This window comes from Ipomoea nil, unplaced genomic scaffold (assembly GCF_001879475.1).
Source record: "Ipomoea nil cultivar Tokyo-kokei standard unplaced genomic scaffold, Asagao_1.1 scaffold1421, whole genome shotgun sequence".
NCBI lineage: Eukaryota > Viridiplantae > Streptophyta > Magnoliopsida > Solanales > Convolvulaceae > Ipomoea > Ipomoea nil.
In genome coordinates, this window is record NW_017617849.1 from 8,780,178 (window position 1) to 8,796,112 (window position 15,935).

General features: G+C 37.6%; 3 protein-coding genes across 3 annotated transcripts; all 3 read left to right on the plus strand.

The window, feature by feature from the left end:
- The first annotated feature begins 3,958 nt into the window (after positions 1 to 3,958).
- Positions 3,959 to 8,334, plus strand: LOC109187200 (RWD domain-containing protein 1). The gene is made up of 11 exons (XM_019337327.1): positions 3,959 to 4,113; positions 4,658 to 4,723; positions 4,824 to 4,891; positions 5,117 to 5,150; positions 5,255 to 5,324; positions 5,694 to 5,751; positions 6,061 to 6,189; positions 6,769 to 6,860; positions 7,289 to 7,373; positions 7,877 to 7,952; positions 8,042 to 8,334. Exons 1-11 carry the CDS (start codon positions 4,107 to 4,109, stop codon positions 8,104 to 8,106), a joined length of 750 nt encoding a protein of 249 aa, XP_019192872.1. The 5' UTR covers positions 3,959 to 4,106; the 3' UTR covers positions 8,107 to 8,334.
- An 885-nt stretch (positions 8,335 to 9,219) lies between these two features.
- Positions 9,220 to 13,008, plus strand: LOC109188131 (IAA-amino acid hydrolase ILR1-like 4). Its single transcript, XM_019338668.1, has 5 exons — positions 9,220 to 9,655; positions 10,119 to 10,244; positions 10,580 to 10,894; positions 11,081 to 11,209; positions 12,374 to 13,008. The coding sequence occupies exons 1-5, from the start codon at positions 9,305 to 9,307 to the stop codon at positions 12,773 to 12,775; spliced, it is 1,323 nt and encodes a 440-aa protein (XP_019194213.1). The 5' UTR covers positions 9,220 to 9,304; the 3' UTR covers positions 12,776 to 13,008.
- A 423-nt stretch (positions 13,009 to 13,431) lies between these two features.
- On the plus strand, positions 13,432 to 15,802 carry LOC109188130 (IAA-amino acid hydrolase ILR1-like 4). Its single transcript, XM_019338667.1, has 5 exons — positions 13,432 to 14,051; positions 14,273 to 14,398; positions 14,492 to 14,806; positions 15,066 to 15,194; positions 15,281 to 15,802. Exons 1-5 carry the CDS (start codon positions 13,701 to 13,703, stop codon positions 15,686 to 15,688), a joined length of 1,329 nt encoding a protein of 442 aa, XP_019194212.1. The 5' UTR covers positions 13,432 to 13,700; the 3' UTR covers positions 15,689 to 15,802.
- The last annotated feature ends 133 nt before the right edge of the window (positions 15,803 to 15,935 follow it).

Here is a 15,935-nt window from a genome sequence, read left to right on the forward strand (position 1 = left end):
CTTTGTTTTTTCACTGTGTAAAATGCTACTGCTTCTACCTCTCTTTATATAGGGATGTTGGAGTGATAGCATTCAACATGGCCATTAAATTGGTGTTAAAACCAATTGTGTAACACCTGTAACGGTCACCACTAAGTAGGATTAAACTCAGAATTTAAAAATTGGAATTAAAACAGTATTAATTCCGTAACAGATGAGTTTAATCTTCTGCACTTTCGGGTTTCAGACCGTTGGGGTGCACGAGAGTTCACACCCTCGTGCTGTGGTACACCACGAGAGTACACCTCTCGTGCTATGGTGCAATACGAGAGTACACCTCTCGTGTTCACCGTTGCACGAGAGTTTTGCTCTCGGTGCACCACAACCTCTCGTGCTCTCTGTAGCACGAGAGTGGTGTTTTCGGTTTTGGCCGAGCCATGCACCACAACCTCTCGTGCTCTCTGTAGCACGAAAGTGGTGTTCTCGGTTTTGGCCGAGCCAAGTGACTATAACAGATGGAAAATGATACCGAAGTTAGGCATAACTTATGTCCGCAAGGCCAGCCCATTTCCGGACGACATTCGTGCCCGCAGGGGCAAATTATGCCCTGGACCCGTGTCCACAATGAATTGTGGACACGGGCCCAAAACGACATCGTTTTTAAAAAAAAACGCGTCATTTAGTTAAAAAAAAAAAAATATCGCGCGCGTTTTGCCGTTAACGGCGTTATTTTTTTTTTTGATTATGAATGTACAGTTATGCCGTTATGAATGTACAGTTATGCTGTTATGAATGTACAGTTATGCAATTATGAAATTATGAACACAGAGCTCTAACATTATGAACTTACAATTATGAACATATATAGTGATAAAATTATGACCATGGAGCTTTAAAATTGTGAATATAGAGCTTCGAAGATTATGAATGTACAGTTATAGAGTTATGAATCTACAGTTATGGAGTTATGAATCTACAGTTATGAGATTATGAATCTACAGTTATGGAATTATGAATGTACAGTTATTGATCGAATTATGAACAAAGAGCTCTAACATTATGAACTTACAATTATGAACATATAGTGATAAAATTATGAACATAGAGCTCTAAAATTGTGAACATAGAGCTTCGAAAATTATGAATGTACAGTTATGGAGTTATGAACGTATAGTTATTAACATATAGTAATAAAATTATGAACATATACTTCTTTAATAAATTATGTATAACAGTGCCGGCTCGGGCTTTTTGATGTCCTCTAGTTGGATTTTGATTTGCACCCCCCCCCGCGCGAGAGAGCACCTATGCTATATAATTCTACAAGCTTGAAAAGAGCTCATGTATATAAGGGGGGCAAATCTTGTTTCCAAACCAATGTGGGACAAAGTCCTACATTTTCCCTTCATTTCCCAACTTAAATGGGTCTACTTTGAGAATCAATATCTCATTCACCCATTATCCGTTTTGAGCGTACAATATATCAATCTCTTCGTCTTACTACGAAGAATCCGAATCCACTTTGACCCGACCCAAATCGGAAGTGGACCCCACTGATAATTGTACCACAAAATAGCCACTTAATATGCCATTTTATGCCATTTTAAGCTAATTATTTGGGTACGAGTTTTTCAATTGATGGGATATTCCAAACCCATAGTAGTGTTCTAAAAACCTATCAACCAAACAACAACAATCACTTTCATACCCATTCCTATGGGCAAAACCCACCAACAAAACACACCCTAATAGAGTTCTCTCAAAAATAATATTCACTCACTTTTACTTTTAGGTCCCAAACAAAATGTCTACCTCAAAAATTTAAAAGTAAGAATATAACTTGGAAATTAAAAAAGTGAGAGCCTACTTAGTATTTTCCATACTAATAGCTTATAGCTTGAACAGATACTACAATGTAATAGAGCCAGTAGCATTAAAAAAAAAAAAAGCTTATAGCTTGAACAAGTGAATGAGTTGTGAGCTTTGTTGATCGTTTAATAGGGCTAGTTTTACAGTAAAACATATAAACTAATGACATACGTTATTTGACTGCAATACTAGTATATAATATGAATTATTTACTCTACCTTGAACCAAGTTTAAGCAATTTGTTTCAAAATATAATTATTGAGGGTTTGACTCTTCAACTAGGATAAGAGCTTGATTATCTGCAAACCCTTATGCCAAAATGTGGATAGGTGGTTTTGTCAGTACCAGGTCCACCAGAAATTAGGCATAAAAGTACTAAACAATGGGTAGGAAAACAATAGTTTTATTACTTGAGACGCTATCAAATTTTTTTTTTTTAAAAAATATGTACTACGTAGTTCGAGATATTGGTTCAAAATATTCATAAATAATACATATTATAGCTCTAAAAAATGGACTAGGAATAATAATATTGCAGCTAGGAATTGAACTCTAGTGTATGGATTTAAGGTTAGGACCACAAATTACTAAGCCAACTAGAATTTAGTAAACACAAGGATCATGTCCTAAAGAGGGAATAAAGGTGCCTATTTATAGTGTAGATGACCTTCTGGATTGTTGACAAGTGTACAACATCGGCTAGTATTTCCTATCCATGATCCACATGTACATGTATGCTTCGTGTCTTTACCCACGTCTCTAGCTTCTCACTCATCTTCTCTACCACCTCTCTGTACCCCTTATTACCACCCCTCATCGGTAGGGGCACGGGTGGGTGCTTGGACCCTGCTAGCCACGCCACGTCACAGGGAGTCCGATAGGCTAACATTGCTAGCCGCCAGGGACCGATCACCACCCCCCTCACTTCCGCATGTATGCCAATGCCTTCAATACTACACCCCCCTTAAGTGGGGATGCTGTTGCCACGTTTAAGAGTGCACCAACCACACCGGCCACAGTCATACGAGACCGATGGGCTAACTCATCGGCCATGCGCCGACCGATAGGGGCCGATCACTATCCCTCGAAGTATGTACATACCTTCAATACTACAACCCCTAAGGTAGGGGCGTCGTTGCCGTGCTTGGGGTCGCACCACCCCTACTGCCATGGCATGGCATGGGGAAACCAGTGGCTTGTTTATATTCTGCCAGCCCATCAAAATAGGAATAACAATATGCTGCCACGCCTCTATACACAATAGTTGGATCGACCCGGTGGATTGGGACGCGTGTGCGGCCTATCCATCCTTCCATTACCCCCACACGACTTATTCTCTATCATATTATGTGTTTTTTTTTTTTTTTTTTTTGCTTCATATCACGAACAAAAAAAAATGTAGGTAATGTTTATTTTATGGGATCTTTCAACAACTTTGTTTGTTGACGTCAAAAAGATCTATTAACAAGACACGCACACACATATAGATAAAAATCACAATTTAATGATTATGCATAATATGCCCATCACATGCAACTTGCATATTGGTATTAAACTGTTAACTCAATCAATTATAATTTATACCATAATAAAATCATCAAAATTTTGTATAACAAGTGCTCAATAACACAATGTATGTTATCTTTTGTTCCTATACTCATTTACTTTTATTTCCCTTCATATAACCATATTGTGGCCTGGTGGAGAAGAAGTTAAACTAAAAAATATGTTTTGAGACATAGTTAAATTGGTTAATCAATTCAAATATAAGTTTATAAGCTTTATTTATACAAGTATTTTGGGGCATGTATGTCAATTAAGATACATTTTGTGAATGATCTTATTATCCAATAGTCTCAAAAGCAAGAGCAATGGGAGTGGTGAATGATTTTAAATTTAGGGTTTAAAAGTTAAAACTTTTTATTCTAAAAAAAAAAAAAACAAAAAAGGTTAAAACTTATTTTCGAAAAAAAAAGGTTAAAACTTATATTGCAAGCAATAACACAAATAAGTAAATATATCGGGAAGATTGCATAATTACAAGTATTTGGAAGGGCGAGGGAGAAATTTTGAAATTTATCGAGGGACACGATTTCGATCAACGGCAATTGTCGATCGATGCTCATATGCTTGAGCTAATAACATTACTGAACGAAAAAGGGGCGTTCGTTAGGTTTTAGTCCACAGTGCGTATCAGTGTCGAGAATCGCTGTTTTTCGGATTGAGTAATTGCACTAAAGCAGGAGCAGAAAGCAACCATGACCGGTAATCTCGGATTGAATCTTGTTTGTATATGAGCTATAAACTTTTATTTTAGATGCAAATTTATGCTCCGCAATTGATAGTGTGAATTTCACCGTGTTTGTGCTTAGATTATGTTGTTTTTATTTTCTTTTTGGTGTTTTGTGTGTGTGCGTGTGTGTGTGTGTGTGTGTGTGTAGGGTTTATTACTAAACTTCAATGTCTACTTGTTGAAGTTGGTGTGTTTATTGAGTTTCAAGTATAAAATCCAGCTAAAGCTTTCTTATTTCTTTGCTGAATTTGAATTTGTAGTAAATGTGTGAATGGAGAGTGAATGGTTTGCAAGGGACTGAAAATTGTGTGAAATGCTTGTTATGAGTCATGACTTTTGATTGTTTAGCACGGGGTCACTGAATGAATACATTTATCAACCTTTTGTTGTTATCCAAATAAGAAAGAAAAATGACCAATTCACTTTGACAAACAATAATGTGTAGTATTTGCTTATTGACTAGGGCTTAAGTTATTTTGAACTATTATATGTATCTGACATTGAACTCTTGATCAGATTATGTGCAGGAACAAGAGATGGAAATAGAAGCTTTAGAAGCTATCCTTATGGATGACTTCAAGGGTTTGTCCCTGACTATTCATGATATTCACGATGCTTGATTTGATGAGCACCAAGTTGTTTAAGTCTCATGAATAATATACCGTGGCTTTTTATGTTCCAGAAATTCACCCTGGTGAAAGTGGGCTGAGCACATCCAGTAGGTGCTTTCAAATTGCTATATCTCCTCAGGTATATATATTGTTCAAGTGTTTTGTGAATATTTCATTCTAAAAGTTTCATAATTGATCTTTTAGTTTTAAAAAAGGAGTAAATTGGTTTGAACACCTTTTGTCATGGTTCTTGTGGGTTGCCTCGAATTCTGCCAATGCTGTAATTTTTTTTTGTTTTTGTTATTGTCATTTGTTTTACCGTCAGTATTCTTAATTTCTTATAAACCTTATATATGTTTTATAGGAGGAGGAGGCAGATGAACCAACAAATTCATCAGGTTTTTCTAAAGTGACTTCCTGGAGACCTCAAATTTCTGTATTATGCTTATTTTATTCTGCCTATTGTTTTGAATTTAATGCATATACCAAACTGTTTCTGCAGTTCGACTTGCTTTAATTTTCTCACACACTGAAAAGTATCCCGATGAGCCCCCACTTTTGAATGTACAAAGGTATGATTTACATACTTTTACTTGCCAAAAAATGAAAAATGTACTAACTAAATGCTTATTATGCACATATCAATATATAACTTGTGAAGTATCTTTTTGGCTTGTCAATTTGTGGGCCCAACTCCCAAGGCTTCACAGTTTCCATGTTTATCTACCAATTCAAGGCCATCAAGCTTATGGCATAATCACCATGCTTTGCATGCATTACTTCTGAGGACCTTTCTTCTTTTAACATGGTGTTTGCATCTAGAAAGAATGGACACCAAATTTTTAGTGTGCTACCCATGTCAGACAAAATTATTGTTTTTATTTTATTTTTTAAATTGCATAACTTTGATGTGTTTTAATACTTCTTTATGGTAATTTCAGCTTAAAGGGAATCCAATCTGGAGACCTTAAAATTTTGAAAGAAAAGCTAGAGCAAGAGGTAGATTGTACATCTCTGTTCTTTTCCAATGCACTTTTTGGCATCTTTATAAATAATATGCATTCTGAATATTGTTTCTGCAAAAACTTATCACCTTCAATGAAATCAAAGAAGCATGACTGAAATCTTTCCTGATTGTTGAAACAAAGGATTGGCGGGTAAATTAGATTAACAAGAGAGCTAGATGGGGCCAATGTCCACTTAATTTATTGAAAATGTTTGGTTATTGCCTTTAACCAGTTCAACTTACAGTTTGCATGACTGTAATTTCTGATGCTCCTTGAGCTGCTATGTGATTGTATTCTACAGGCAACTGAGAATCTTGGCATGGCAATGATCTACACATTGGTCACATCAGCAAAAGAGTGGCTATCTGAACTATTTGCTCAGGATGGTGATGATGAAAATGCTGGAGAAGATGAAGCGGCAAAAGATGAGGTATATGTTATAGTTTTCCAATCTGTTGCATCATGAAATATTCAATCCTCGCACAAGATTGCATGTATAGATATGTGTACTCAAAATTTGTGAAATGCAACTGATATGGGTCTAAATCAGAATGGTAAATATTTGTTTGACTCATTAATCTTCTCTTTAGTTCAACTACAAGTTTCCTTCAGGTTTAGGGTTTGGTTTTCTGTTGTGCTTTAATCAAATCTTGAACCTGTATTAGAGATGGCTGATCCTCACATATACAACTGTATGCTGTGTTCTTTGCTCAGCTCATTAGCAGCATTGTAGTTACATATTGGGATTGTTTTTGTTAATTGGAGATTTTGCTTATTCTGTCAAAGTAATTAGGTAAGTGATTAATGAATAGACCAATAGTGGAGAAGCACTTGTGAAGTCTTTCCTTCAATAAGTTTCTGACATTTCAAATTTAATTTTGGTGTCTCAGTTCTGCATTAACAATATATTTTCATCATTATCTATTTTTGTGTTCTTCACTTGTTAACATCGTCAGTTGACCTAAATCTAATTCGCTTCAAACTTGATCTGGCTCTATTTTTATTTCAGGTAATTGTGCCACATGGAGAACCAGTGACTGTTGAAACATTCTTGGCATGGAGAGAAATATATGAGGCTGAACTAGCCCTGGAAAGAGCCAAGTAGGGTGAATCTCTCTTGTACAGTTGCTATTTCATTTATTTCAAAGGCAGTGAACAGTAGTACATTTGCAGTGTTGGTACACAAACATTTCTCACAGTCACACTCTGATGAAGGTTTGTTTTGGGGGCGGGGCAGGGGCAGAGAGAGCAAGGTGAATAGGAACCCGAGATGTAATTTTCCAGACAATATACCAGTTGTCGCTTAGTTTATTAGCTTTTCAACAAATGCTTTTAAATTATTCCAGTCAAGATGGATATCATGAAAGTGGCATGCATTAGTGCATTACACTGACCAAGGCTAACCTTTTTGCAAAGAATATGCTTAGAATCAAATGTTGCATTCTTGTTGATTCTGTGGTGACATTTCTAGAAATCATACTATCATTTGCTTTCAGTAGTAATGGTCCTAATAAATTTACAATGTTCAGGTTAATGCCGGATTCTGCCCTTTCAGCACCCAAGGAAAAGAGGCTGTCAGGCAGACAATGGTTTGAAAGTGGAAGAGCATCTTCGGTAATTTTTTTTTTTTTTTTTTTTTTTTGCTTTCCTCCTGCCAATAAACCATTTAGTAACTACTATATTAAACCTGATCCAAAGAAATCAAGCCAATGCTTGCTTTGCTTTATTTCACCAAGAATCCTCATAACAGGGAAGAACCACATTATAAAATTGAAACTGAAACTTTTGATGTTTATGCTGCTTAGAACTGGGTCAAGCTCAGTCCATGCTTAGGTTATAATGGTGGTTAGTATATTCAGTGGTCTTTTGGTTCTAATGAAGGGATGAGGGGGGGGGGGGGTAGGGGGGTATTATGAGACTTGATTGTCAGTCTGAAAAAAGGAAAAAGAAGATGGGATTGATTGGGCCTGGATTGAAAACCCTATGTTTGGTTTAGAGAAATAGCGAGAAAGGGCTAACAATACTACCCCACTTATTCCCCCCAACCAAACGACCTCAACATTTAACAAGCAATAACAATACGCAAGCTATATCAGTTTTTCATTTGTTCTCTACAGAAGGGTGCAACAGCCGTTGCTGAAGAATCTGATGAAGGCGAAGACGATATTGATTTCGACGATGAAGACTTTGAAGGTCATTCTCTCGCCTTCTCACTAGTACACTATCTTCTTCTGTCTCTGAACCAAAGTAACACTAGCTTCATTTTTATTTTTTTTTTGTAGACGATGAGGAAGATATGCTTGAGCACTATCTAGCCGAGAAATCAGTATCATCCTCCCATTCATGATTTTGGAGGACTGGACTATTTTTACTGCTCTGCAGAACTGCTTTTTGGGGTGGAGTTTTATAATGATGATGATTTGTATACTTGTATTGAGCTGTTGAGACTTATGGCAACTTTTGGCCTGGGATCAACTGGCATGAGTTTTACATTTTTACTTGCTGTAACCAATGGTTTACCCTCTGATTCTAAAGCTTTTAATGTTTCTATAGTTTATGATCATCAGTTTATGCATTGGATAATTTTTAGCCTTTTTTTTTCTTTAAAGAAAAGTGGGAAAATGTTAATAAAGACGCAAGCTTTTCTTTTGGGATTCTTTTTTTTTTTTTTTTTTTTTTTAAATTTTAAAATACAAGGGAAAGGCATAAGAACAGAGTACACAAAATGGAGCCAACTTGTTGGATAATTGACTTGGTAATTATAAAATTTCGAGTTTGACTTTCTGTGAGAGCTTCTATTTACTTTTTTGGTTTGAGCTAGTCAGTCATGAGTAACTTATGTTAATTTATCTTATTGTGGTCATTTGTTAACTGGGTTAATAAGATAATAAGATGACTTTCACCTAGAGTGTTTCTTTTGGCAAGTTATTGTGGACTACGATCTAAAATGACATTATTTTGACGTTAAAAAAAATTGTGCCCCGCATGCTTATGTGTAAGAATAATAAATTTTTGGGATAAGATAATGCATTTTATGAGTTAAAATAATGTATTAAAATAAAATTTATAAGATAAAATAATGTATTTTATGAGTTAGAATAAGGTCAAAACTTGTGTGAGACCGTCTCACAGATCTTAATCCGTGAGATAGATCTAATATTTAATTAATGAATTTAAAGATCCGATCCGCCTTTGAAAAATGATATTACACAAGTGTTACCTTATTCTATAATATTTAATAAAAAATTTTGCCTTCTCAATACAAAATTATTGTAGAAACAATAATATTGACGCTGACCAATGATTCTGCTGTATTTCCAGTTTTTCCACTACACACGTGCCTATGCAAGCATACTTTTTGGTTGAGTAATATTACATATTTACATATTCTCACTTTCTACTGTTTTTAATCATTTCACTTTTATTTACCCCAATAAAATTTGTATGCGCAACCGGAGTTATACTCCATGGGAGTATATCATTTTCCCATTTGGTTTCGCATATACCGTTTCTGAATCCGGGCTCAGCTGGAAAGGACAGCAATCATGAGTTTCTCCAAATGGTTTTTCTTAATTTTTGTTCAGTTCTTGTTTTCTCCAATACCCATTTCATCAGAGCTTAAGCTGACCTCGCAAGAGATCCCTGGGATTTTTTTCAAATTGGCTAAGAAAGCTGAGGTCTTTGATTGGATGGTGGGGATTAGGAGGAAGATACATGAGAATCCTGAGTTGGGGTACGAGGAATTTGAAACCAGTAAGATTATCAGGGAGAAGCTGGGTGAGCTGGGGATTCCCTACAAGCATCCAGTTGCTGAAACTGGTGTGGTTGGATATATTGGTTCTGGAAAGCCTCCCTTTGTGGCATTAAGAGCAGATATGGATGCTCTAGCTTTGCAGGTTTGCTTCAAGTTTTGCTTAATTTGTTTGGTTTGTATTGTTTACATTCCCTGTGATTTGACTTTGTTCTTTAAGATTGTGTGATGAGAGTCTTTGTTTATTCTTTGTGTTAATTTATTATACTATAGTGTATCAATATAGATGTGAATTCATGCATAATGTCTAGCCCTTGCCCACAATCTACCCAGGGCCCCACGGCCCACGGTATAGTGCAACTAATCACATTGACTTAGCGGCCCATTAGTTGGGATGACCCGTGTCTGGTGCTCACAAGGAGCCACCACATTTGGTGTGATTCCCACATTGTGGCTTCCAGGCTCGAGATCCTGTTCTCGCCCACAATGTACCAGCCAGGAACCAATTGAACTATTCGTGCAGACGAAGATACCATTGTCTTATATATGGCAATGTTGCCAAGTGCAGTAATTGAGTGCCTAAATTTAATGGGTTTAAATTTTCATAGGAAATGGTGGAGTGGGAGCACAAGAGTAAAATCCCTGGAAAGATGCATGCTTGTGGACATGATGCACATGTTGCAATGCTTCTTGGTGCTGCCAAGATTCTTCAAGAACATAAACAAATGCTAGAGGTTTGATTAGTAATCATTTGCAAAGCTACTGTTTTTGCTGTCTGTATTAGTTGTGTTGCAGTAAGTATAGTGTCTGTTATAATGTTCTTGATTTCAAACGACTTTATGACTTGTTAGTTGTTTGAATGGATTTCCCCGAATTCATTCGTAAGGAAAGAGGATCGCAATCTATTGCAATTACTTCCATTTATTTGTAGGGTTCATCTTGGTCAATGCCCTTGTGTTGTCTGCCCAAGTGGTCATTTTAGCTAAAGATATATCCCGAGTAAAAAGATCTGTATTTTGATATCTTTATATTGTTACCTGAAATAGTCTGTTTGTAATACTTTTGACAGGGAACGGTTGTTCTTGTTTTCCAACCAGCAGAGGAAGGAGGTGCTGGGGCTAAGAAAATGCGAGATGCTGGAGTACTGGAAAACGTCGAGGCAATCTTTGCTGTGCATGTGAAACCTGAATTGCGATTGGGTGAAGTTGCATCCAGACCCGGACCGTTCTTGGCTGGGAGCGGCTTCTTTGAAGCTGTAATCAGTGGAAAAGGGGGGCACGGTGCTATTCCACAGCACTCAATCGACCCGATTCTTGCTGCATCAAACGTGATTGTCAGCTTACAGCATCTTGTTTCTCGAGAAGCTGATCCATTAGACTCTCAGGTATGTGTTTCTGTCCACATTCCTATGCTGCATGTCTTTGCGTGTAACTCAGAAAATATATTGAGCCCATTCAACCACTCTATGAAGTGAATGTGATACTTAATCTGCTTTGAATGGGAACTGAGAAGCTTTTACCATTTTAGCTTCTGAATTAGGTAGTTAGGCGTCTCCTTTTCACACGTGCAGGTAGTTACAGTTGGTCATTTCCGAGGAGGGGGTGCGTTTAATGTTATTCCTGATTCTGTTACTATTGGTGGAACTTTCCGCGCCTTCTCAAGGGAGGGCATGGTACAGCTCAGGAAGCGTATCGAGGAGGTAATGCTTAAACTTGTGAACAAGCTAGGCTAGGATCATTGTACATATTTGTATATAGTCCATACTCCAAAGTGTTTATATACATGTATATCTTTATATGCTTTCGTTATCTTTAAAGTTATGAATTGCATACCACTTATTGGAAAGGCGAAGAGTGTTTGATGATGTCAATTGTCAGGTAGGCCCGAGGAAAGTTTTTTTTTTTTGTCAGACCACGAGGTGTCCTGAGTATGCCCTAACTGTAGGAGGCACTTTTAAGCCCGTACCATACTCAGACAATAGTTATTCTGTGCAACCGAATGCACCATGCGCATGGTGCATACGATGCAAAACGACGTCATTTTGACTAAAAACGCGTGTCCCACTTAAAAAAAATTCAGGTTCGATTCTCGGCAATAGCATTATTGTGGATATATAGTTATGAGTTTCTGGATATTTAGTTCATTCATTGTAGATATTTACTTCATTCATTCACTGTGGATATATAGTTATGAATTTATGGATATATAGTTATAAATTTCTGGATATATAGTTATGCATTTCTGGATATATAGTTATGAATTTATGGATATTTAGTTCATTCATTGTGGATATTTAGTTCATTCATTGGGGATATTTAGTTCATTCATTGTGGATTTTTACTTCATTCATTCATTGTGGATATATAGTTATGAATTTGTGGATATATAATTATGAATTTATGGATATATAAAAATGCTATTGCCGGGAATCGAGCCTGATTTCTTTTTTAAGTGGGACGCGCGTTTTTTAACCAAAACGACGTCGTTTACTCGTTTTGCATCGTATGCACCATGCGCATGGTGCATTCGGTTGCACAGCATAATTTGCGATACTCAGACTAATCCCTGTTTGCACCGGCCCGACCCAATTAAGGGTCAAAGTGCTGGCCATATTGGTTTTTCCATACGAGAGGGGGTTTTAACTCCCGACCTCTCTTAAGGGACGAGAGTGCACGGCCACTCACGCCAACCAAGCTGGTTAGGCCCGAGGAAAGTTAGTACCATGTGTTTCATAGTTTTCATACTCATCACGTTTTTGCCAAGTAAATGGCTTCATGTTAGCGGAAATTATTGTTGTCAGCTCTTTTGATTCATCAACATCCACAAATGTTCTCTTAGCTGTATCTGTCGTCCACGCTGACAGGTAATAGTCGGGCAAGCCGCTGTGCAGAGGTGCAATGCGACGGTTAACTTTCTGGAAAGTGAGAAGCCCTCCATCCCACCCACCATTAATGACAGAGACTTGCACCAGCATTTCCAGAAAGTTGCAGGCGATTTGCTGGGAAGTTCTCGTGTTAAGGACCACAAACCATTGATGGCGGGCGACGATTTTGCATTTTATCAGGAGGTTATGCCTGGTTACATATATGGACTTGGGTTGAAGGATGAAGCTGCAGATGACAAATCCGCATCAGAACACTCGCCGTATTTTAAGGTTAACGAGGACGCCTTTCCTTATGGCGCTGCTCTCCAGGCGTCCTTGGCAGCGAGGTACATTCTTGAACGCCAGCTGGAATGGGTTACAAACAAGCATGATGAACTGTGAGGCTCCTGCAGAGATTATCATTACATTCAAGAAAATGCAAAGATTTTGGCAGACATTTCACATTTGGATAATGTTTTTATCATTCTTGAATACTTATGGATTTTTGTACTAGAATTAGGCATATCTAGTGCTAGTTTGTTTAGGTAACAAGTGACACGTTTGAATAAATAGAAAAGGATACAAGACTTTTATGCATAAACTGAAAGAAAAAAATTACTGACCTTTTTGGATTACATTGACCCAAAAGAGTTTCACTACTTCTGTAAATGATTCAAAATTATAATTTGTGATTAATTTTATAACATTATAGTCTTAAAAAAATTGAATATGAAAAATAAATGTTAGTAAAATAGGAAACATATTCTACTATGACTACTATTTAAGGATGTGTATTAGGTTAATTCTGTTTTTCTACAAGACCATGCACAACAAATTCGACCAAGAAAGTGTTGCTGGCAAAATCGAACTTGTAACATAAGACTGAGAAAGTGTTAACAAAATCAAACTTGTAACATAAGTACATAAGACCGAGAAAGTGTTGGCAGAATCGAATTTGTAACATTCTAATAATGATTGAAAAAAATGCGCACTAAAATGCACGTGAGGAAAGTGGAGGTGGGATCAGTTTAGGCTTATAGCGGCGGCAGCGGTCCGTCAGAAGAGAAACTTGCGACGAACCAAATACAATTCAATGTTGTAAAATCCCACGTTTTCCCCGTTCTCAAATTCAATATCTATTGGCATGAACTTGAAGCTGACCAACTATTCTACTGTCAGTACTGTGTTTCCAATGGATACGCGTGTATGTATATATATATAAATATATAATATAGAACAATCACTCAAAAATCCCCTCTTTTTTTTCTATCCCTTGTTGATTTCGCGTTTTTCAATCCGGTCAGCGGGCCGGGAAAGAACAAAGATCATGGGTTTCTCCAAATTGGTTTTCCTGATTTCTGTTCATATGTTGTTTTCTCCCATACCCATTTCATCAGAGTTTGAACTGACCCCCCAGGAGATCCCCAAGTTTTTTTTCAAATTCGCCAAGGAAGCTGAGGTCTTTGATTGGATGGTGGGGATTAGGAGGAAGATACATGAGAATCCTGAGTTGGGGTATGGGGAATTTGAGACCAGTAAGCTTATTAGGGAGAAGTTGGATGAACTGGGGATTCCCTACAAGCATCCATTTGCTTTAACTGGTGTGGTTGGATACATTGGTTCTGGGAAGCCTCCCTTTGTGGCATTAAGAGCAGATATGGATGCTCTTGCTCTGCAGGTTTGCTTAATTTGTTTGGTTTGTATTGTATTGTTTACAGTCTCTGTGATTGACTTTGTTCTTTAAGCTTGTGTGATGGGAATCTTTGTTGGTTCTTTATGGTAATTTATTTATATTAGTATTAGAGTGTATCAATATAGATGTGAATTTAATCAGAAGAGATCATTGTCTTAAATATGGTAACACTGGTGCTTAAATTTAATGAGTTTAAGATTCCATAGGAAATGGTGGAGTGGGAGCATAAAAGTAAAATCCCTGGAAAGATGCATGCTTGTGGACATGATGCACATGTTGCAATGCTTCTTGGTGCTGCCAAGATTATTCAACAACATAAACAAATGTTGAAGGTTTGATTCTTAATCATTTGATGTCTGTTCTTCATTCAAAACTATTATATGGCCTACTACTTGTTTTGATATCTGAAATAATGCTTTCGACAGGGAACAGTTGTTCTTGTTTACCAACCTGCAGAGGAAGGAGGTGGTGGGGGTAAGAAAATGGTAGATGCTGGAGCACTGGAAAATGTTGAGGCGATCTTTGGTCTTCATGTGGACCCCGATCTGCCTTTGGGTGAAGTGGCATCCAGACCTGGACCTATCTTCGCGGGGAGTGGCTTCTTTGAAGCTGTAATCAGTGGAAAAGGCGGGCATGCTGCTATTCCTCAGCATTCAATCGACCCAATTCTTGCCGCATCAAATGTGATAGTCAGCTTACAACATCTTGTTTCTCGAGAAGCTGATCCTTTAGAATCTCAGGTGTGTCTCCTGCTTGTCTCTTTATCATCAAGCATTTAAGGTTCCTTCACCACTGTGTATGTTCACAAACAGATTCTACATTTTACTATGTTGCTGAAATGTAGTTTTTGTGTTATGTATGGAAGGTCACCTCTGCTTTGTAACAGATCTGAGAAGCCGTAACCATTTTAGTTCTGCTTTTTGTTTTTCTTCGATAATATTTCAAAAGGGAATATAGCCTTTGAATAACTTAGGCAATATCTTTTTTTAACATGTGCAGGTAGTTTCGGTTGGTCATTTCCAAGGGGGTGGCGCATTTAATGTCATTCCTGATTCTGTTACTATCGGTGGAACTTTCCGTGCCTTCTCAAAGAAGGGCTTTGCACAGCTCAAGAAGCGCATTGAGGAGGTTGTGCTTAAACTTGTACTATGTTTTTGGTACCATGTTATCATATTAGTCCATATACATACATATATAACTATCTGTGCTGACAGGTAATTGTAAGACAAGCTGCTGTTCAGAGGTGCAATGCAAGTGTGAACTTTAATGAAGATGAGAAACCGTTTTTCCCACCAACCATAAACGACAAAGATTTGCACGAGTACTTCCACAAAGTTGCAGCTGATCTGCTGGGAAGTTCTCGCGTTAAAGATGCTCAAATGCGGATGGGGGCTGAAGATTTTTCGTTTTATCAGCAAGTGATGCCTGGTTATATGTACTTGCTTGGGTTGCAGGATGAAACTGGGGAAAAACTTGCATCAGCGCACTCGCCCTATTTCAAGGTCAACGAAGACGCCCTTCCTTATGGCGCTGCGCTGCAGGCCTCGTTGGCTGTAAGGTACCTTCTTGAACACCAGCCCGAAGTTCCATTGCGAAATACAAACAAGCATGATGAACTGTGAGCCATACAGGGCACTAGGTTTGTTTAATAATGACATACAAATTGTCCATTTATCAAGCAGTTTCTGATGTTTCTAATTATAAGAAGAGCAAATCAGCAAAGACTTTTTCTTTTTTTCTTTTTTTGAATGACGAAGAAAACCCGTAGCCACTACTCGAGAGTGTGTGCTGGGTAAATCCTGACTTTTGACTCTAGTCGGCAAAGGGTTACGAGGAGGTAAACCAGCTTAGGTTGCTCATAACTGACCA

What these genes read in the sequence shown, in the direction of transcription:
- LOC109187200 (XM_019337327.1), top strand. An exon ending in CCTTATGGATGACTTCAAGG is followed by an intron (nt 4,724 to 4,823) that starts GTTTGTCCCTGA and finishes TTTATGTTCCAG; the next exon opens with AAATTCACCCTGGTGAAAGT. An exon ending in AAGAAAAGCTAGAGCAAGAG is followed by an intron (nt 5,752 to 6,060) that starts GTAGATTGTACA and finishes TGTATTCTACAG; the next exon opens with GCAACTGAGAATCTTGGCAT.
- LOC109188131 (XM_019338668.1), top strand. Translation starts at nt 9,305, where the DNA reads ATGAGTTTCTCCAAATGGTTTTTCTTAATTTTTGTTCAGTTCTTGTTT. An exon ending in AACATAAACAAATGCTAGAG is followed by an intron (nt 10,245 to 10,579) that starts GTTTGATTAGTA and finishes TACTTTTGACAG; the next exon opens with GGAACGGTTGTTCTTGTTTT. An exon ending in CTGATCCATTAGACTCTCAG is followed by an intron (nt 10,895 to 11,080) that starts GTATGTGTTTCT and finishes TCACACGTGCAG; the next exon opens with GTAGTTACAGTTGGTCATTT.
- LOC109188130 (XM_019338667.1), top strand. Translation starts at nt 13,701, where the DNA reads ATGGGTTTCTCCAAATTGGTTTTCCTGATTTCTGTTCATATGTTGTTT. An exon ending in CTGATCCTTTAGAATCTCAG is followed by an intron (nt 14,807 to 15,065) that starts GTGTGTCTCCTG and finishes TAACATGTGCAG; the next exon opens with GTAGTTTCGGTTGGTCATTT. An exon ending in TCAAGAAGCGCATTGAGGAG is followed by an intron (nt 15,195 to 15,280) that starts GTTGTGCTTAAA and finishes CTGTGCTGACAG; the next exon opens with GTAATTGTAAGACAAGCTGC.